Consider the following 22,060-nt stretch of genomic DNA (forward strand, 5'->3'; position numbering starts at 1 on the left):
TGCAAAGTGCTTGCCAATATTTTTGTTTAAAAGCAGCGTCCCTTTAACATGCTTCTGGATGCCATGAGATTTTGTAACTGTGGCCCCAATAAGACGATTCATCAATAGGATATCACACGTTCTAAATGAAATAATTTCCTCTTTACAGGGTGACTGGGTTTGGTTGAAAAAGTTTCCTTGTGAAGAATGTGGAAATATTAAGCCAGGTACAAGTGCTGTGTTTGAAATGGTAGGTTTAAAAGAAGAAGAAAAAAACATTGTAAGGTTTAGCCACATAAGTTGATGATTATGGGGTTCAGGTCCTGCCAATGGCACTTTTGACCAGTCGGTAGTGGGTACTAAAGGAGCAGAAGAACAGGGATGGAGAATTCTTCTGATTTCCCTTTGGACAGGTACCTTTAGTCAACAGTGCATCTGGTGATCCATTCAGGGTCAGCAATAGAGAGAAAGCCTGCATGGAAATGTCAGCCAACACTGCAATTCAAGTCACAGGGGTGAGCTTACTGTCAGCTAAATTATGTGAATGCTTAACATGCTTGTACCAAATTTCTTTCACTACCATTACCATTACCATTATGATAACACCATCAATAGTAATTTCTACCTTATGGTCTCACAGTCCAGGGTTTTCATTTTACTTCTGACACATCCCATCCTATGTTATAAAAGATCTGTGGACCCCTGTAATAATTATTTTCCTCGCATAGAAATAAGTTACACAATTAAACCAAGCGCTGGCACACACATGATGGGCCGATTGGCCTCCTTCTGTGCTCTATGAAAGATGATCCATTGATCTGAGTACAAAAGGTATCATCCGTCACGGAGCTCACTTGGAAGAAAGACTCCCTCAGTTCTTCATGTAACAGTATCTTGAATCCATTTACAAAGGGCAGGATATGATTTGGGTACAACTGGGCACAGAAACCCCACTCCAGCCCACCAGATAGCTCACTAAAAGAGGAACATGTGACCCAGAAACTCAACCAGTATATAAGCATTATTTAGTGATAATACCAGCCAACATCTCTGGTAACATTAGATCTAAACAACTGACTTTATTTTTTAGAGTTGATTTCCACATAATATATAATTTATGCAACGATTTGATGAATTCTGGCATGTTAAACTCAGGATGTACACATTCAGGAGGATTAATTGATTGGTCATTTAATGATACTTATGTATGGTTTCAAATATGTATGGTTTCAAATTCTTAAATTGCAAAAGTTTTACTTGCAGTTTGTGTAAGAAACAATGTTGTGTTAAAATGATTGGCAGGATTCTTAATGGTTGTGTTTACTTACTGATAAAATGGCAAGAAACTAATGTGTTTAATAAATTCACTCAGCTTTTTAACTCAGCTGCATCACTATTATTAAGATAAAACAGGCACACTTTGTGTGTCAGTAATCTGCAAAATTAAAATGTTTGAGAGCTACCATATGACTATCAAATCTTCTTTCTCAATTAACTGGATATTTAAAACGCCATGATTTGCAGTAGTTTCAAAACAATAAATTGGAATTCCACTTAACAGTTGGACTGACCATTCATGGAGGTAGTTTACAGCTTTAAAGCAGAATATGATAGTTTAACGTTTTCAACCTGTCACTTAATTGGTGGCGTAGGTTTCATGAGGGTTTAAAAAATTTAATAAAAGTTTATTTAAAAGTGATGGACATGTCCCAACTTATGTGACAGTGTCACATAAGGGGACATGTCAGGGAAATTTTATTTTTCCACCTGCACCGTTTTTAAATTTGGTGCCGATCTCCCTGAGGCAACAAGTAACCTCAGGGAGATGAGTGTGCTCTTTTGCGCGTGTGTGTGAAAGAGTGCACTCTTGGCTGACGGAATCCACCCCCCCCCCCGCCCACACAGGGAGCGCATAGCGCTTCCTGGCGGATGTCACGCTGGGTGGACCTTAATTGGCCCGCCCACGTAAAATGGCGGCGCGCCCCCGATCAGAGGCGCGCCCAATCCTGAACATCCCCCCGCCCCCCCCCCAACAGGGGGGAAATTCTTCCCCTGGGTCCGAATCCCAAAATGGCAGATGGTGGAATTAAAAGTCTAATGATGACCATGAAACCATTGCCAATTGTCATAAAAACCCATCTGGTTCACTAATGTCCTTTAGGGAAGGAAATCTGGCCTACATGTGACTCCAGTTCAACAGCAATGTACTTGACTCTTAAATGCCATCTAAACAAGGGCAATAAATGCTGGCCTAGCCAGCGATGCCCACATCCCAAGAATGAATATAAAAAAACATTCAATAAAATATTCATCAAGAAATGTGATGCTATTCTTTCAGATGACTTTCATTGGATAATTATCCTGAGATCAAACAGATTGTCCTTCAATGTCTGTCAAACTATCCTACTGTAAAGCCAAGCAGCCTGTTGGCTGACTAGCAAATCATATCATGGGTATTAGACAAGTGAGCAGAATTAAAATGAAAAACAATCCAAAAACACACACAAAAGAATCATTGCAGCATGGTCCAGAGTAAGATACTCAGTGATTACATTTGCATCGTTCTGACACATTGCAAGAGACATTCACTGCTCCCCATTGTTTGTGTCACAGCTTCATGGGCTGCTGAAAGACAAAGGTGTGGCTCATCCTTCACCCACCCGGGAGCAGGCTGCCTCTGCACAAACAGACCTCTTTGTCTCTTCTATATACACACACTAAAATCTGTCTGATGTCTCTATTCTTGACAGGGGAAGTTGTCAATTCTTTTAAACCCCATATCTGTCCACAGAAAGATAATCAGTTCCAGGGAACTATGTTTTTGTCAGGCATCATTGAATATAAAGCAATAGGAATTCAACATGGAATCATTTTAGAAACTCTAAAAATTTGGCAGACCCCTTGAAATCTTCTTGTGAATTCCTAGGGGGCATAATGAATTTCAACACAGCCAAATGCAAGATGCCACATATTGGATATTAAAATCGAATCATGGAATCAAAGAATGGTTACAGCACAGGAGGAGGCCATTCAGTCCGTCATGTCTGTGCTGACCCTCTGATGGAACAATTCACCTACTGCCATTCCCCACCATTTCCCTGTAGCCTGCAAATTCTTCATTTTCAGATAATCATCCAATTCCCCTTTGAAATCCTCAACTGACCCTGCCTCCAACACAATCTCAGACAGTGCATTCCAGATCCTAACCACTCACTGCCTGAAAAAGTTTTTCCTCATGTCATCATTGCTTCTTTTGCCAATAACCTTAAATCGCCCCCTGGTTCTTGACCCTTCCACTAATGGGAACAGTTTCTCCCTATCTACTGTGTCCAGACTCCTCATGATTTTGAATACATCTATCAAATCTCCTCTGCAGGCATGTGTACACCATGAGAGAGATACAGTAAAATAGTACAAGGCAGGACATTGCCATTCTACCCACTAGCTGTCAATCTGGTTAGGGGTCACTGTTTTCACTGAAAAATGTTTGGCAAAATTTATTTTTATATGGGTACAGGATGGAATCCTGTGCAAATGACTTGGGATTGGTCATATGTTTCCAGACAATAGGCTTTCCAAACACTTTTCAGAACTCGCCATGATATCTGAATTAAACTAATACAACTGAAAAGGCTAAATGAGCATTTTAAGATGAAATGAGAAATTGAAACTCTATTGCCTGATGGAGCAGCTGCTCAGCATAACATGTCATGCACTTGGCAAAAGAGCAGGATTACATAGCCCCATGCTTGCTGTTTCTATCAATGAGATTTTCCAATCTTGGTCCAGTTCTTCCAAATGCAAATGGACTGCTTCCTCATAAAGAAAAAGGAGAAAACTAAAGGCAAGTCAGCTTGTGCAGTCAATGCACATCTGCTGGAATTTTTTACAGGGTGGTGAGTCATTGTAGCTGGTTAAGAGTTAACTCCATTGGAACATGTTGGGCAGCCCAGGATATGACTACTCAATAATCATAGAGAACAAAAATGGAGTGGGAAGTATACATATTTTTCTGTTGTGGTGGATGAATGTTTTTGTTGAAGGGCCATGAAAGGGCAATGATCTAGACACGTAGGCATGGATTTTCTGTGCACACTGGTGTCAGGCCTGTTCAAACAATATGGCAAGAAGGCCAAAAATTGGTATGACGACATCGGGAAACCAGTTTGCGATCGTCCACTCCACCCGCTGATGGTGGACCGCGTTCCCCGTCATCGGACAACGGGAACCTCATTGTAATACATCAGCAGATCATTATAAGGCCAGTCCACCGGACTCACACCCCCCCCATCCCCCGCCAGACCATCCACCCACATTGGCAGGAAAACACGCCAACATGTTTGACAAAGCATATAAGGTGTGCTCTTGGCGGGCTGCACTTTGCTCGGGCCTTCAAGGTTTGTTTGCCTACTTTACTTCGGTCAGCAGTTGCAGTCACTAGCGCCAGGCTTCACAGAAGCACCACATCACTTTTAAGGGGTCTCACGGGTAGGTCTCTAACCACCGGATCAGCCATATGCGGGTGGCTTTTCAATGGCTGTGGGGCTAGGTCTTGCTTGGGGAAGGGAGAGAAATGGCCTCAGGCAAGGGAAGAGGCTGCAGGACAAGGGCTGTACTGGGGAAGGAGGGCAACCCCGGGTGTGTGTGGGGCACATGTTGATCTGTGTAAGTGGCCTTAAGATGGTGAGGGCTGAGGAGGCAGTCTCCAGAGGAGATGAGACCAGATGGACATGTGAGGGTATGTGTGTGAGACTGGGTAGTGATGTCCCTTGAGTTGGCAATGAGTGAGATGCCAATGAATATGTGATGGGCTTGAGTGTGTGAGTATAGAGTGATGATATGGTTGCCATACCCTGGGTGCACAGATGAGATCATTCATCCTCTATCTGCATTGGATGGCCAACCTGTTCTGTGCAACATTGGCACTGATTGCCACTGTCATCACCTACCAAGCCAGAGTGGTAATGTAGCTGCCCCTCCTGCTGCCAGAGCGGGGGTAGAGGACATCATAGCCAGCCTCCATGGTGTCCAAAAGGCGCTCAAGGTCTGCAATCTTCCAGCCCTTCGGGGCCATGTCTTCAATGTTGCAGTCCTGGGCTGCAAGCCCTGAGCGTGGCTGTATTTTAAATGTGGTGCCTGGTGTGTTGGAGTGGTGAGGTGATGGCGGGGCATTTGAATGAGAGCCTGCCCACCATGGAAACGGTGTGTTTCCTGGGGATGCATGAATAATGTAGCAGGTTTGGGACGACACTGCGTGAAAACCCAACATCGTGGCCAGCAGGTAAAATGTCGTTTACCCGCCTGCTACTTCACTTAGTGCAAATCTGGGACAATTTCGCCCCTAGTTTTCTCTTTGGTGAGCTGATATTCATAAACACACATCAGAAAGATTATTTCATATTACCTTTTATTTATCTAAATCTGCCTTCCCTATGGTCACACCTTTTGATTGATTTTCATTGCTTTAGATGAAGGACTTTCGGCATGAAAACATAAACGTTTTCCTTGGATTCTTCTTTGACTGTGGAATGCTTGCTATTGTGACAGAGTTCTGCACCCGTGGAAGTCTGCTCGATCTGATGAGAAATGAAGATGTGAAATTAGACTGGATGTTCAAGTCATCACTTCTGCTGGATCTGATCAAGGTTGATTATATTCCTGATATTATTGGCATGACTTCCTGCTTCTGTCAACATTGCGGAGATTGTTACTGTTAAACCGTGCAATATAATCTTACTGTCCAGGGATGGGGGGGGGATGGTGAATTTTACATTGCAACGGGGGAACCTGGGCCAATCTTTATTGCATTATTCACCAAGAGATTTTACATGGAAGGGAATCAATGCTGTATACAAAGACTGCCTGGCACATTGATGCATTGTGGTGCAAATTGCTTAATAGTGTCTGAGTTTTTTAACAAACAAATACAAAAGAGTCAAAAAAGAAAGACGAGCATTTCTATCTATAGCACCTGTCACAACCACAGGCTGTCACAAAGTGCTTTACAGCCAATTAAACTGTAGTCACTGTCATATTATAGGAAACAGGGCAAGCTGCCACAAATAGCAATGGGTTCCAAAATACTTTACTATGCTTTTATGCCCAGGTGTGTACCGAGGTGGGTGATTTCGACCCCAGAAAATGTACAGATGTTGCAAATCACTTTGCTGCTCTCTGAGTAGGGAGGAGGGAAAGCAGCCAGAGTTTCTTACCCCCGATCCTGCTGTAAAGCACTTACGTGTGTGGCCATTTTGCAAAGAGTGGATCAGGATTGGCTGTAGTGCCCGAATGGGCAAATAGGCTGCTAGTAATAAGTGATAATTATTTAAGGAATTACGACATGAAAGAATCAATATTTTTAGTGCTCAAAGGGAGATAATTGTTAAAAAATAATCTAAACCCATTATTATCTTTGCTCTGTAAAATATAGCTTATACGGGAGAAACTACAGAATATAAGTTAGTATTGAAATAATGTATTTTATTATTTAGTTGGATGTGAAGGGTGATATGCCATCATGTTCACACAAAGCTCTAGCTGACATCCAGTTGTCACCTAACCATAATAAAGCACCCATCATTGCCGTTTAGTGTGGTATTATGTAGAATGTGGAGCTTTGAGGACTATATCTTGGAACAAGTAAGAATGCTTTTAGTGTTATTCTGTCTGAAAATGGTAAGCAAAATTCTACACAAGCAGCAGGACAATTTTCCATTCATCTACTCCCACAGGGCATGAGGTATTTACACCATCGCGAATTTATACATGGAAACCTGAAATCACGAAACTGTGTGGTAGATGGACGCTTTGTCCTTAAAGTAACAGATTATGGATATATCGATGTGGCCAAAGCCCAGAACATTCCGTTGATGGAACATCCAGCAGAAGGTAAAACAGGCAGAGCAGATTGATTTCAATGTGTTTACTTCACACCTTGATGTACTTTTATTGTAATAAGCCTTCCATATGCAATCCATGGGCAGAATCGTCCCAGATTTACACTAAGTGCAGTAGTGGGTGGGTAAAATGACGTTTCACCCACTGGCTGTGATGGTGGCTATTCATGCTGTATCATTTCAAACCCACTGCATTAATTATGCATTCCTGGCATACACGCTGTTTCGATGGTGGGTGGCTCTGATTCGCCTGCCATGCCTCACCTCGCTGCTTCCTCACGCCAGGCACCACATTTAAGGTACAGCCACGCTCAGTGCTTCCAGCCCAGGACTGCAGCAAAGAAGAAATGGCCCCAAAAAGCAAGAAAACTACAGCCCTTGAGTGCCTTTTGGACGCTGTGGAGGCCCGCTGTGATATCCTCTATCCACACTCTGACCGCAGGAGGGGCAGCTACATTGCCACGCCGGCTTGGTAGGCAGTGCCAGTGGCGATCAGTGCTAATGTTGCACAGAAGAGATTGGCCATCCAATGCAGATAGAGGATGAATTATCTCATCCGTGCAACCAGGGTATGGCAATAATCTCATCACTCTAAACCCTCACACTCAAGACCATCACACATTCATTGGCATCTCACTCACTGCCAGCTCAAGGGACATCACCACCCATTCTCACACACATACCCTCCCATATCCATCTGGTCTCATCTCCCCTGGAGACCTCCTCCTCAGCCCTCACCACCTTGAGGCCACTTGCACAGATCAACATGTGCCCCCACACACACCCTGGGATACCCTCCTTCCCCAGCATAGCTCTCGTCCTGCAGCCTCTTCCCTTGCCTGGGGCCACTTCTGCCTCTTCCCCAAGCAAACCCTCGTACTGCAGCCATTGAAAAGCCACCCACATATGGCTGATCTTGTAGGTAAAGACCTCCCGTGAGCTGCTTGGCGCTGATGACTGCGAGTGCTGCCCGAAGCAAGGTAGGCAAACAAACCTTGAAGTCCCGAGTGAAGTGCAGCCCGCCAAGTGCACTCTTTATATATTTATATATGCTGTTGTGAAACACCTTGGAGTGTTTTCCCGCCCACGTGGACGGATGATCCCGTGAGGTGGGGGATGAGTCCAGCGGGCTGGCTTTATAATGGTATGCTGATATATTACAATGAGGTTCCTGACATCCAATGGTGGGAAACGCGGCCTGCCATTGGCAGGTGGAGCAGATGATTGCAAACTGGTTTGAAGACACCGTGGAACCGATTTTTGGCCTTCTCGCCATATTGTCCACTCACGCCACCAAACACACCCGACACCGGCAGGTATGGAAAATCCTGGCCCATGTCAACTTTTCCTATTGAGCTGGGAGCTGGACAATCTGCAATTGTTTTTTTTTTAGCTGTAGTGTCTATAGTGTATTTAAATATTTGGAGCCTTGAAATTACACCATGTGAAGACTACTTAACATATTCCCTCTTTCACTTTTTCAACAGTGGCATAAGATTATCCATCATAAATAGGTTCATGCCTCTGTTAAATAACATTGCACAAAATCATTAAGTGTCCATATCCTAATCCTCATAGAATGCTATTTTAAAGCCTTTCTGTCTTACAGATATTTGGGTTGCAAAAATACATTTTGGAAACTTCAGATGAATTGCTTCTACAATTTGATTTCAGAAATGACTATGTAGAGTTTATACCATAATTAGGGGCAGCAAATTATAGGGGAGAATTTTCTCCCCAACATGCCGGCTGAGCAGGAGCGGGTGCGGGTGGGCGCGCAGCTGATCATTGCCCGCGATCGGCTGCGTGCCGCCATTTTACGAGGGTGGGCCAATTAAGGCGCACCCGGAAGCGTTCAGCGTTACCTGTGCGGGAGGAGGGAGAGTCAGAGCCTGCGCTCTTTCGCGCACGTGACTCTCCCTCCTACCCCCGCCCGCACAGGTAGCGCTGAGCGCGTCCAGGTGCATGTCACGTATGCGTGCGAAAGAGCGCAGAAATCTCCCTGAGGCACAGAGCTGCCTCAGGGAGTTTAATTTCATTGTGAAAAACTGGAAGAAGGATTTTTAAAAATTATTCGGACATGTCCCCACATGTGACAGCGTCATATGAGCTGGGACATGTCAATGAATTTCGTGCAAATTTTTTATTACATTTATAAACCGCGAAAATTTAAAACGTGAAGGCCGCCTGGGCTCTTCACCAACCTTGGACGGTTGGACGGCAGCACTGTTAATTATTTCAATTAGTTTTTAAATGGCCTTAATAGGCCTTTGACAGTTCGGTGGGTGCGCAGCCAACTCCAGTGCGCGTCCGCTGAGCTGAAGATCGGAATGACGCGCGGTGATCTTGGGGCGCACGCCCGATATCACCACATGTCATTTTACGCGTCAGTGAGCAGGGCCTGCCCCTGCATGCCGACCCGATGATTCAGGCCATAGTGAAGAAAGGCTGTGTTGGTCCTAGCAGCAATCTGGTGCTTCCTCCAAACAGCTACTATTTGTAAAAGATTCTATCTAACCAACGCTGGTCGAATATTTAGACTTTGGGTTGCCATAAAAGTCAAGCCAGTCCTGGTTCTCACCCGATATCCACATGCACATTATTGGCTCTCATGCTTTTTTTCAAAAATACAAGCTGTTGCTGACAAATCTGTTGTTTTCTTCATCCTTTTTTTCACTCTTTCTTTATATTGCAAAAGCAAGCATTTGGAGTCAGAACTCACATCACAAAGCATCATAACGCAGTCATCTATATTTTAATTATATAAAAACTTATAAAACTGCTGAAAAACTGCTTCATCAAAACAGTGAACTGCCCATCAAAGATAGTTAACCAGATGTAAAATAACTTGGATTACCCTGAGATGTTAGATGTTGCTTCTTTCTTCCTGAGCAATGCTATCATTTTAAAATGCCAAAGTTGTGGTGCTTATCAAGTAATTTCTGGTGAGGATAACAGGAAGCCAGAGGAACCATATGTTATTCTCATCAATATGACACAATGAACATGTGATACAATACATTTCATTTAGGATCATTTATGCCAGGCCATTGTTTAATGTGTTACTACACAAATGGAAAATACTTACCAAATGCTTTCTTCAAGAAGCCGTTAAGAAGCCCCCGTACATTATGCAGCTCTTTTACAATATACCACACAAACAAGGTTACAATGCACACTTAAATTAATGCCACGATATAATGAAGGTGGAAAAGTCTGTGTTCACAAACATCTATCGTTAGGAGGAACAAATATTCACAAACTTCAAGACACACAGACACTATGAAACATGGCTACAAACTAATAAATAACCAACTTCAATAAAATTAATTATAGTTTTCTTTGTAAAGGTTATTTCCATTGAGGCCATATTTTGTTATGCAAAAACATTAGTCATCACAGTAAAACGCTGTAACGGAAAATAATGAGGCTTTAATGTTGTCAAAACAAATGATTGCATCCAACATATGAATGCATTATTTATTTATTAATCATGCACCTAAAACAGATAAGAACCAATGTACGTGACGGGTGAATGTAATAATTTGTTTTGGCAACATTTGCACTGAGTTGTTATCTTCCTTTACAGCATTTTACCATAACGGCTATGCGGTAATGTCTCTAGATATTTGAATACTCATTCCTACTAACGACAGAATTGTATGAAGTATTCATGTATAGTTCACATACACTGCTACCTAGAAACATAGAAACTAGGAGCAGGAGTAGGCCATTCGGCCCTTCGAGCCTGCTCCGCCATTCATTATGATCATCCAACTCAGTAGCCTGCTCCCGCTTTCTCCCCATACCCTTTCATCCCTTTCGCCCCAAGAGCTACATCTAACTCCTTTTTGAAAACATACAATGTTTTGGTCTCAACTACTTTCTGTGTTAACGAATTCCACAGGCTCACCACTCTCTGGGTGAAGAAATTTCTCCTCATCTCAGTCCTAAATAGTCTACCCCATAATCCTCAGACTGTGACCCCTGGTTCTAGACTCCCCCACCATCGGGAACATCCTTCCTGCATCTACTCTGTCTAGTCCTGTTGGAATTTTACAGGTTTCTATGAGGTCCCCCCTCATTCTTCTGAACTCCAGCGAATATAATCCTAATCGACTCAATCTCTCCTCATATGTCAGTCCCACCATCCCAGGAATCAGTAGGGTAAACCTTTGCTGCACTCCTCTATCGCAAGTACATCCTTCCTCAGAAAAGGAGACCAAAACTGCACACAATATTCCAGGTGTGGTCTCACCAAAGCCCTGTACAATTGCAGCAAGACATCCCTGTTCCTGTACTCAAATCCTCTGGCTACGAAGGCCAACATACCATCTGCCTTCTTTACCGCCTGCTGCACCTGCATGCTTACCTTCAGCGGCTGGTGTACAAGGACACCCAGGTCTCGTAGCACATTCCCCTCTCTCAATTTATAGCCATTCAGATAATAATCTGCCTTCCTGTTTTTGCTAGCAAAATGGATAACCTCACATTTATCCACATTATACTGCATCTGCCATGCATTTGCCCACTCACTCAGCTTGTCCAGATCACACTGAAGCATCTCTGCATCCTCCTCACAGCTCACCCTCCCACCCAGCTTTGTGTCATCTGCAAATTTGGAGATAGTACATTTAATTCCTTCATCTAAATCATTAATATATATTGTGAATAACTGGGGTCCCAGCACCTATCCCTGCAGTACCTCACTAGTCACTGCCTGCCATTCGGAAAAAGACCCGTTTATTCCTACTCTTTGTTTCCTGTCTGCCAACTAGTTTTCTATCCATCTCAATACACTACCCCAAATCCCATGTGCTTTAATTTTACACGCCTATCTCTTATGTGGGACTTTGTCAAAAGCCTTCTGAAAGTCCAAATAAACCACATCCACTGGCTCCCCCTCATCAACTCTACTAGTTACATCCTCGAAAAATTCCCTTTCATAAATCCATGCTGACTCTGTCCGATTCTGCCACTGTTTTCCACGTGCTCAGCTATTAAATCTTTTATAATGGACTCTAGAATTTTCCACACTACTGACGTCAGGCTGACTGGTCTATAACTCCCTGTTTTCTCTCTGCCTCCCTTTTTAAATAGTGGGGTTACATTCGCTACCCTCCAATCTATAGGAACTGTTCCAGAGTCTATAGAATCTCGGAAGATGACCAACAATGCATCCATTATTTTTAGGGCCACTTCCTTAAGTACTCTGGGATGTAGATTATCAGGCCCCGGGGATTTATCGGCCTTCAACCTCATCAATTTCCCTTCTAATACTGATTTCTTTCAGTTCCTCCCTTTCACGAAACCCTGTGTTCCCCAACATTTCTGGTATGTTATTAGTGTCCTCCTTTGTGAAGACAGAACCAAAGTATGTATTTAGTTGGTCAGCCATTCTTTGTTCCCCATTATAAATTCCCCTATTTCTGACTGTAAGGCACCTACATTTGTCTTCACCAATCTTTTTATCTTCACATACCTATAGAAACTTTTACAGTCAGCTTTTATGTTCCCCGCAAGCTTACTGTCGTACTCTATTTTCCCGGTCTTAATCAATCCCTTGGTCCTCCTTTGCTGAATTCTAAACTGCTCCCAATCCTCAGGTCTGTTGTTTTTTCTGGCCAATTTGTATGCCTCTTCCTTGCTTCTAATACTATCTCTAATTTCCCTTGTAAGCCATGGTTTGGCCACCTTTCCTGTTTTACAGGAATAAACAATTGTTGCAGTTCACCCATGTGCTCTTTGACTATTTGCCATTGCCTATCCACCGTCATCCCTTTAAGTAACGTTTCCCGATCCATCATAGCCAACTCGCGCCTCATACCATCGTAGTTTCCTTTATTAAGATTCAGGACCCAAGTCTCAGAATCAACTACATCACTCTCCATCTTGATGCAGAATTCTATCATATTATGGTTGCTCATCCCAAGGGGCCTTGCACAACTAGATTGCCAATTATTCCTTTCTCATTACACAATACCCAGTTGAGGATGGCCTGTTCTCTCATTGGTTCCTCAACGTATTGGTCCAGAAAACCATCCCGTATACACTCCAGGAATTCCTCCTCTACAGTATTGTTACTAATTTGATTTGCCCAATCTATATGCATATTAAAGTCACCCCTAATTACAGATGTTCCGTTATTACATGCATCTCTAATTCCCTGTTTAATGCCTTTCTCAACATCATCACTACAGTTTGGAGGTCTATATACAACCCCCACTAATGTTTTTTGCCTCTTAGTGTTTCTCAGCTCTATCCATAAAGGTTCCACATCGTCGGAACTAATATCTTTCCTCACTATTGCATTAATGTGCTGTTTAACCAGCCATGCAACTTCACACCTTTTCCTTTCTGTCTGTCCTTCCTAAATACTGAATACCCCTGGATGTTCAGTTCTCATCCCTGGTCACCCTGCAGCCATGTCTCCGTAATCCCGACTATATCATACCTGTTTACATCTATTTGCGTGGTTAATTCATCCACTTTATTGCGAATGCTCCTCATGTTAAGGCACAAAGCCTTAAGGCTTGTCTTTTTAACATTACTTGTCCCATTCCCACTATTTTTCACTGAGGCCCTGTTTGATTCTTGCCCTTGATTTCTCTATCACTTTTCTTATTCCGCTTTCTGTCTTTTGTTCTTGTCTTTGATTCCCCTTCCTCTGACTCCTTGCATAGGTTCCCATCCCCCTGCCATTTTAGTTCAAGCCCTCCCCAACCACTCTAGCAAATATTCCCCCTAGGACATCAGTCCTGATCCTGCCCAGGTGTAACCCGTCCAGTTTGTACTGGTCCCACCTCCCCCAGAACCAGTCCCAATGCCCCAAGAATCTGAAACCCTCCCCATCACACCAACTCGTCAGCCATGTATACATCCGATATATCCTGCTATTTCTACTCTGACATGTGGCACTGGTAGTAATCCTGAGATCACTGCCTTTGAGGTCCTACTTTTCAACTTATTTCCTAAATCCCTATATTCTGCTTTTAGGACCTCATCCCTTTTTTACCTCTGTTGTTTGTACCAATGTGTGCCACGATCACTGGCTGTTCACCCTACCCCTTCAGAGTGTCCTCTAGCCGGTCTGAGACATCCTTGATCCTAGCACCAGGGAGGCAACGTACCATCCTGGAGTCTCATTTGCAGAAACAGAAATGCCTATCTATTCCCCTTGCAATTGAATCCCCTAAAGCTATTGCATTCCCACACTTTTACTCTTCCCCTGTGCAGCAGAGCCAACCGTGGTGCAATGTATTTGGCTGTTGCTGCTTTCTCCTGAGACGCCATTCCCCCCCAAGCGGTATATCTGTTTTGCAGGGCAATATGCACAGGAGATTCCTGCACTGCCTACCTAGTTCTCTTGCTTTGCCTGGTGGTCACCCATTCCCTTCCTGCCTGTGGACTCTTAGCCTGTGGTGTGACCACCTCTCTATACGTGCTATCCACGATACTCTCTGCCTCGCAGATGGTCCACAGTGTCCCCAGCTGCTGCTCCAGCTCCAAAACCTGGGCTTCCAGGAGCTGCAGCTGGAGACACTTCCCGCACACATGCTGGCGCTGGGCACTGGAAATGTGCCACATAGAGCAGGAGGAGCACACCATGGCTTTGAGCTCTCCTGTCATGACTTACCCCTTTAATTTAAATTAAACCTTTTGGAAGATACTTAATATCAATTACTCTTGGGCCCTTCTTCCCTGCTTCTTGCTGTTACAGAATATAGCCCTTACAAACGATGAACCACAAAATAAGACCTTAAAAACTATAAGCAATAAAAGTAGTAATTGCTTACCATGATACTCAAAGGATCACCTCGTTCCCTCATCATTGAACTCCCTCAGTCACCCCTGCTCTCCCAGCTTTTCTTCAGTTCCTGACTCCTATCATGCTCCTCTTCAACTCCCGACTCCTCTCGCACGTCTCTTCAACCCCTGACACCTCTTGCGCTCTTTTTCATCTCCCAGCTCCTCTCGTACTCCTTTTCAACTCCCGACTCCTCTAGGTGCTGCTGACTGCCTGGCCCAGAGTCCTCCTCTCGCACTCTCCATTAGGATCTGACAAATACAGTCTGTGTGGAAGTGTGGTGAAGAAATCGTCCTATATACAGATATGTGCATTTTCCTTTGGTCCTTTAATTCCTGCACTTTCTGGGTTTGATTTTACAATTGTTAAAGAGGTATTTTGGCCTCCCTGCTTCTCTTGCAGTCTCTTAACAAGCTTAGCCTCTCAAAGTGCAAAGAAACAAGATGCAGCAAAATAATGGAAAAAACAAAATTAGAAAGAGAGGCAATAATGGAAAAGGGAATAAGACTGTGTGACTACTGAAATATTAGGCAAAGATAGATATAAGAGCAAGAAAATTTCAAAGAATAGAAGGAGGCTGTTAACAACAAGCCTGTCCCTTTCACTGTCCAAAAGTCTATCTATCACCTTCTCGCCATTTCTCTTCAATCACATCTCATTCCAAAGGTCAACTGATTTCACCTTGGATCCTATTTATACTGTATGCTTTAATGGCCATCCCGAGTAATGTATTCCACATGTTTAATATGCTTTTGTTATGGACAGGAGGGAGTTTAATTTAGAACAGCTCTGATTTCTCCATTCACTACCCATCCGTAAACAGAAAGGTGTTTTTTGATTTTTGATTTCCATCTTTATAAGTGGTGGCATATTTTCCCTAACACTTCAGTTTTGGAGTGATTCAATCCTCTGTTAATAACCCCCACAGCAAACTCGAGATGGGGTAAAATCAGAGGGATTAGTTTATTTTACACACATTAAAAACATGGGAAGAAGGGTTTGCAATGTTCCCCCCCACACTTTGCATTCATACAATAAAAGAAGGATAAGGGAAAGTAAGGGGTTCAGGGCAAAGACCACAGACCAAAAAATAAGAGTTATGGTTCCACGTGAGTCCAGAATCAAAAAGCCCAATGGTGTATTCCTTCAGAGGTTAGCAGCTTGAAGCTGTTGCAGGGTGATCCGCTTTTCCAGGAGTGATAACTTCCACAACGGAAGAAAGCACATGGGGATGAATCAGTCTTGTAAGCACATTGTGTTTTGAGCAGGTAATTGTAGAACCGTTCGCACAACATTGGAGATGAGGCGTCTCAATAGCTCTGCCTTTGTCCAGCGCTGGCTGGTGCAGATGCCTCGTCTATTAGTCCTTCGTGTTGGCTTGACTGGAATGTTTATACAATGCAAGGAATGTTATATTCCAGGAGTTTGATGAATTAACCTTTATCTATTTTTAAATTGCTCAGAAACTTCCAGAACTACCATCATGTGGTAAGCTGTAGCCATTTTATCAGTCCAGCCATCCTGTCTTCTGTTTATGACACTTTGCATAAAAAAAAGCTCTTCCTTACTTCTTGCACCAATAACCTCCTAATTTTTAACTTGTGCTGCATGGCTCAGTCAAAGGTGTTGTTTGCAGCGGAATATTTTATCAAGGAATTTGAAGTAAACAATGTAAGCTTTTCAGAAAATCTGAACTTGGTGATAAAAATAAATGCTCACGTAACTTAAATTAAGAGGACACTCTATTTGAACTCTTCATCCTAATAATCAAATTATCTGAACGAACTTCATCAATTCCCCTGGTAAACTTTAAAACTTCAATGAAGGCAACTCAAAGTGTCCTTTGTTCCAAAGAGAACCACCCTAATAACTTAAATTCTGAATAGTTGGAAAAATCTTGTCACTAGGTGCTATGCCTTTTTAGTGGTAAACTATCCTTGCTGTGATTAGGTGATTAGAGCTGCACATGATGCTAATATAGCCTGTTTTGATTTGTAGATATATTGTGTATTTGTTACTTTGATGTTGCATTTTCAAAGTAACAAATGTTTATTTTATTTCAGAATCCTTTTGGACAGCTCCTGAGATACTACGAAAGCCTAATCCTTTAATGAATGGTACCTTCAAAGGTGATGTTTATAGTTTCTCAATCATAACGCAAGAGGTGGTTATACGAGGCCCACCGTATTGCATGTTTGATCTGTCTGCAGAAGGTAAGCAGCTCCTGTGTGAAATTAAAGTGCAGGTTCCCCCCAGTACCTTATTTGGTAATGCATTGCCTGGAATAGAAATGAGATATCAAGGAACTGGCTTAATCCCTAGGCTCTTCTCAATCAGGCAGCAGTAATATGCTACAATATGCCATAACTCCTCCAGGAAAGGGAAGGTTAAAATCAGCCAAGGTTTTCACTCCTCGCTCCTTTCCAGTGACATGTATGTGACCTCTGGTGAAGATAGGATCAGAATCAGCTTTAATGTTCACTCATGGTTAACCAGTCTGCCAACACTCTCTCTTTAGAATGACACATGTACTTGACTGAAGGAGAGGAGGGCAAGCAGCACTGTGAAACTGCAACAAAAACAGAAAACACTGGAAATACAATGCAGCTTAGTCAGCCATGGTAGGGTGCATTGCACTTTCACTTCGAAATTCTAAGAAGGTTATGGGTTTCAGCCCCACTCTGGAGATTTGGGCACAAAATCTAGGCTGACATTCCAGTGCAGTGCTGTATGAATGCTGCACTGTCAGAGATGCTGTCTCCCGATTAAGCCATTCCACCAATGTGCGCCCTCTCAAGTGGGTATAAAAGATTCCGTGACATTATTTCGAAGAAGAGCAGGAGAGTTGTCCTAGTTAATATTTATTCCTCAACCATCTCCCAAAAAAAGCTCATTATCATATTGCTGTGTGTTGGGCCTTGCTGCCACTTTTCCTACACTTCAATTGGCTACAGAGTGCTTTGGAAAGCACTAGACAAAAGCAAGTCTTCCTTTCTCCTTAAAAGGGCAAATCTAAAATGTGTGCTTTAGAACAGGAAGAATCTTTCTCTATTTTCAACCCTACTAAACCCTGCAATTATTTTTCGCTTTTCCATTCTGACCAAAGTTACGCTTGAACAATTAGCTTTTCTTTTCTTTTTATAGACACTGAATGATCTGCTGTATACTTTATGTGTTATCAGGGATTTCTTTTGTGCGTCACGATTCCAGCATTTGTAAATTTGTTTTCTTTCCCTTTGTATCCTGTGAAACTGTACACAGGATGAGTCAATGTCTTCAGTATAGAAGAGGGGAAAAACAATGCGGGTGAACATATTTAAACCAAAAAAAAGTTAGTAAAAGATTTTGAAATTATACTAATTGTATATACTGATCTTTTCCAGACATTATCCAGAATATAAAAAAGCCTTCTCCTTTGCTCAGGCCCATTGTAACCTCAGATCATGCCCCAATGGAGTGTATCCAGTTAATGAAGCAATGCTGGAATGAAATACCTGAAAGAAGACCATCCTTTGATGAAGTCTTCGATAACGTGAGATTTTATCAATTGACCTAGTCATATGTTCTGTGCATTTAGCTAGCTTTATTGCAACCATAACAATCCAGCTACATATCCTCACCTTCCACCTTTCTTTGGATGCTAATCACATTTGATATGCTCGGTTTATATTAGGTACATACATACATACATCTCTTTCTGCTTCTACAGTTCAGAAATATTAACAAAGGTAGAAAGACCAATATTATCGACTCTATGCTGAGAATGCTTGAACAATATTCCAGTAACTTAGAAGATCTGATAAGGGAGCGAACTGAAGAGTTAGAAATAGAAAAACAGAAAACAGAGAAACTTCTGACACAGATGTTACCTCCGTGAGTATATTCTTTGATTGTGTGTGTTTTCAAATTACAATGTATTTGCCCCAAATCTTGTTGGAGATTTCTATACTAATTTCATCCTGGTCATTTTTCCTTTAGACTTTCTATAAATTGCTCAAGAAATAAGTTCACAATATGATGTGGTACAGGTGATCCTAGTTTTTATCCCTGGTATTAAGTTAACTCATCCCATATAAACTAGAGCAGCTCAATTGGCTTTAGTATACCTGAGTTAAGGAGGAGAGAAATGAGCCAAGGTTCTTACATCTGTTGATGATTCATGGAATCCTGCTAGTGGGCACACACGTATGGGTAAACAGAAGATTGGGAATAGCTGTCATAAATCCTCATGCTTAATTAGCCTGCCAGCCTTCACTGCCTTGGTTCATTCATAAATTAATGGCCATTTGGGTAAGGTAGTAAAGGACTGCAGGTACATCAGCAAGGTGTGGCAAATAGAAAGATACACACTGGGTAACCACATAACACTTTTCTGAGTGTACAGCTAAGAAACATTGTTGGCGCTACACTGTACCTGACTAGAGTGTAAACCATAACCTTCTACCCTTGACAGGTTACTCTAAGGTTTGAATGTGAGAATTATAAGAAATAAGGAGACAACACTCAAAGCTCAAATTAAGCACTAACGTCTTTATTAGGTTTTGGTAGGGATACTAGGTACCAGACCCCATATCTGGGAAGCTCGGGACTGGGTGTGTACCGAATATGGGGATTTTCTAGATTTTGGGTCCTGGGCTGGAGGGTGGGAAGAATAGGATAACTTAAAGCCAGGCTGATTTCTCCGCCAAGCTGGAGCTAGCTGGGATGGGGAAAGGAAGGGATGAAGGGTGGACTAGGCCAGCTTCTGCCATTAAACCCAGGCCCAAAGAGCAGGGGATCAGTGTGCCACAACCTGGATATGATGGAGAGCAATGCCTGATGGGGACTATAGTTCCCAGGGCAGGACCCAATTTTTGGGTCCTTTGGAATTTGAGACGCTGGATAAGGGGCCTGGGACCTGTAGTAGCTATCAATAAATACATCTGTTAGTCATAAGTACAGCCAGTAGTCACAAATACGTTACATATACATTTCCCTGCTGGTGGTTTGAATGCATGGGGGCATGTAAAATCCAGCGGGTGGCCTTGTTGAGCCTACCCACCCACCCCCAACTGTCTGGAGGCCCACCTGCCCTTGGGTCCATTGAGGCCCTTAAGTAGTCAATTAATGCTACTTAAAGGCCTCATCCCACCCCGTCAATATTTTACCCACAGTGCGGGGTGTTATGGCACGACTGATGGTAAATGCCGAGCTGCTGAAATCCCAGAGGGAAACTTGAAACAGCTGCCAAAATGGTTTTTGCAATTTGTGTAGTATGAAGAGCAATTCTGAAAATCAGGAAATGATGTCTCTGACTACTTGTGATAAACTTATAGTAAAGTAAACATTTATTAAAAGAATAAAGAAAAACAAATAAAACACAATTACACTTAAACACATGAATGGCTTGATAGGGTGGGGAGGCCTATGCCATGCGGGAAGGCCACAGCTTTAGCTGCTCGGCCTGAAGTTGGGCAAGGGGGATCTTTTTTGCGGGTCCCATCGACCCATCGGAAGCAACCCCCCCAGGTCATCTCCTCGTTTAACCCTCTCCATGGCCTCTTGAACCTGGCCTCTCTCTCTGAGATCCCCAACCCCGGACTTACCTGGACTCCTCGGCGCTGCTGTGACTACAGAACTGCCAGACATCTGATTGGCCAGCGGCTTTGTAAGGCACAATTTCCTCCTGAGAAAGAGGCAAAGTCTTAACTGAAAGCAATCAACACTGCTCCCAACATTAAATTGTGGCAGGACAGCTGTCAAGATCGTGGGTGAGTTCCCCCTCCCACCCCACCGACATTTTAGCTCAGACACCTTAAATCCAGCCCACGATCACCCAGTGAGCAGTCACCTCCCATTGACTGTACTCCTCAGCAATTGACCAAGTTACTCAACTGTACTACCAAATAATTCCTTACAATGATCTTTATACCTTTCTTTCCAAGGTGGACATGGACGTTCTGTTGACAAAGTCATCCCGTACAATAAGATCCATCTTAAGCTACAACATCCAAAGGAAATGTTGGGCTCTTTGTTTAAACTATGAGGTTAAATCATGCCTTGACAGATTCCATGGGCAGGATTTTACCGTTGGCGAGCAGGGGCAGGGGCCCGCTCGCCGACGCGTAAAATGACACGGGATGACATTGGGCAGAACCCCCGATGTCACCCTGCCCCATTTAAATTTTCAGCAAGGTGGGGGCGCAGCAAAATCAGCTGCCAGCCCGCCGACCTGTCAATGGCCACTTGAGGCCATTGACAGGATCAATTAAGCAATGAAAGGACCTGCCCATCCAGCCTTAAGGTTGGCGGGTCGACCAGGAGCCCTGGCGGCAACTAGAAAAAACATGAAACCTCATCCAGTGGCGGGATGAGATTTCATGTAGGGTTCTAAAAATTGTAATAAAGTTGTTATGGAAATTATGAACATGTCCCAACTCATGTGACTTTGTCACATGAGGGGACATGTAAAGGATTTTTTTTCTCTATTTTTAATATTTTTAAAAGTCAAGGCGATCTCCCTGAGGCTGCACTTAGCCTCAGGGAGATGAGTGTGCTCTTTGGTGTGCTGGTGCGAAAGAGCGCACTCTTGATTTTAGGGCTTCCCCCACCCCGCCCGCACAGGGAGTGCAAAGCGCTTCCTTGTGGATGTCACGCCAGGCAGGCCTTAATTGGCCCGTCCACGTAAAATGGCGGTGCGGCCCCAATCGCCAGTGGCGATCAGGTCCGCCCCCGCCCGCGATTGGGTCAGCTCCTCCCACCTGACAAACGGAAAATTCAGCCCCATGTTTTTTTTTCAGTGAAGCTTGCTTATGGAATTAGCAGCTCCACATTTCAAATGAAGACAAACTCTGACATCATCAATTAATGTCATCTGGTGTCACATTCTCACAGATACCATATGAATATACAAATTAGGAGCAAGAGTAGGCCATTTGGCCCATCGAGCCTGCTCTGCCATTTGGTAAAATCATGGCTGATCTGATTGTGGCCCCTACTTTCCTGCTTACCTTCTATACCCTTTGGGTCCCTTGTTGGTGAAGAATCTATCAAAACCAACCTTAAAAATATTCAATGACCATACTCCCACTGCTCTCTGAGGAAGAGAATTCCACTGTCTTAAATGGGACATCCCTTATTTTTAAACTATGCACCCTAGTCTCTCCCACATGGTAAAACATCCTTTCAGCATCCACCTGTCAAATCCCCTCAGGATTTTATATGTTCCAATATGACCTCTCAATTTCTAAACTCCAATCTGTCTGATTTTTCTTCATAAGACAACCCCTTCATCCCAGGAATCAGTTGAGTAAGCTTTCTCTGCACTGCTTCCAATGTATTAATATATCCTTTGTTAAATAGGGAAACCAAAACTATACACAGTACTTTAGATGTGGTC

General features: G+C 43.2%; 1 protein-coding gene across 1 annotated transcript in view; it reads left to right on the plus strand.

Annotated features, from left to right (window-relative positions):
* Positions 1–22,060, plus strand: part of LOC121281878 (retinal guanylyl cyclase 2-like) — a 76,681-nt gene that overhangs the window by 31,017 nt on the left and 23,604 nt on the right. Inside the window, exons 7-12 of the mRNA XM_041194980.1 lie at positions 149–229; positions 5,448–5,624; positions 6,711–6,867; positions 16,746–16,895; positions 18,066–18,214; positions 18,392–18,555. Coding sequence (XP_041050914.1) covers positions 149–229; positions 5,448–5,624; positions 6,711–6,867; positions 16,746–16,895; positions 18,066–18,214; positions 18,392–18,555 — 878 coding nt within the window. The remainder of the gene's footprint in view (positions 1–148; positions 230–5,447; positions 5,625–6,710; positions 6,868–16,745; positions 16,896–18,065; positions 18,215–18,391; positions 18,556–22,060) is intronic.

The sequence above is a fragment of the Carcharodon carcharias genome, chromosome 9 (assembly GCF_017639515.1).
Source record: "Carcharodon carcharias isolate sCarCar2 chromosome 9, sCarCar2.pri, whole genome shotgun sequence".
Taxonomy (NCBI): domain Eukaryota; kingdom Metazoa; phylum Chordata; class Chondrichthyes; order Lamniformes; family Lamnidae; genus Carcharodon; species Carcharodon carcharias.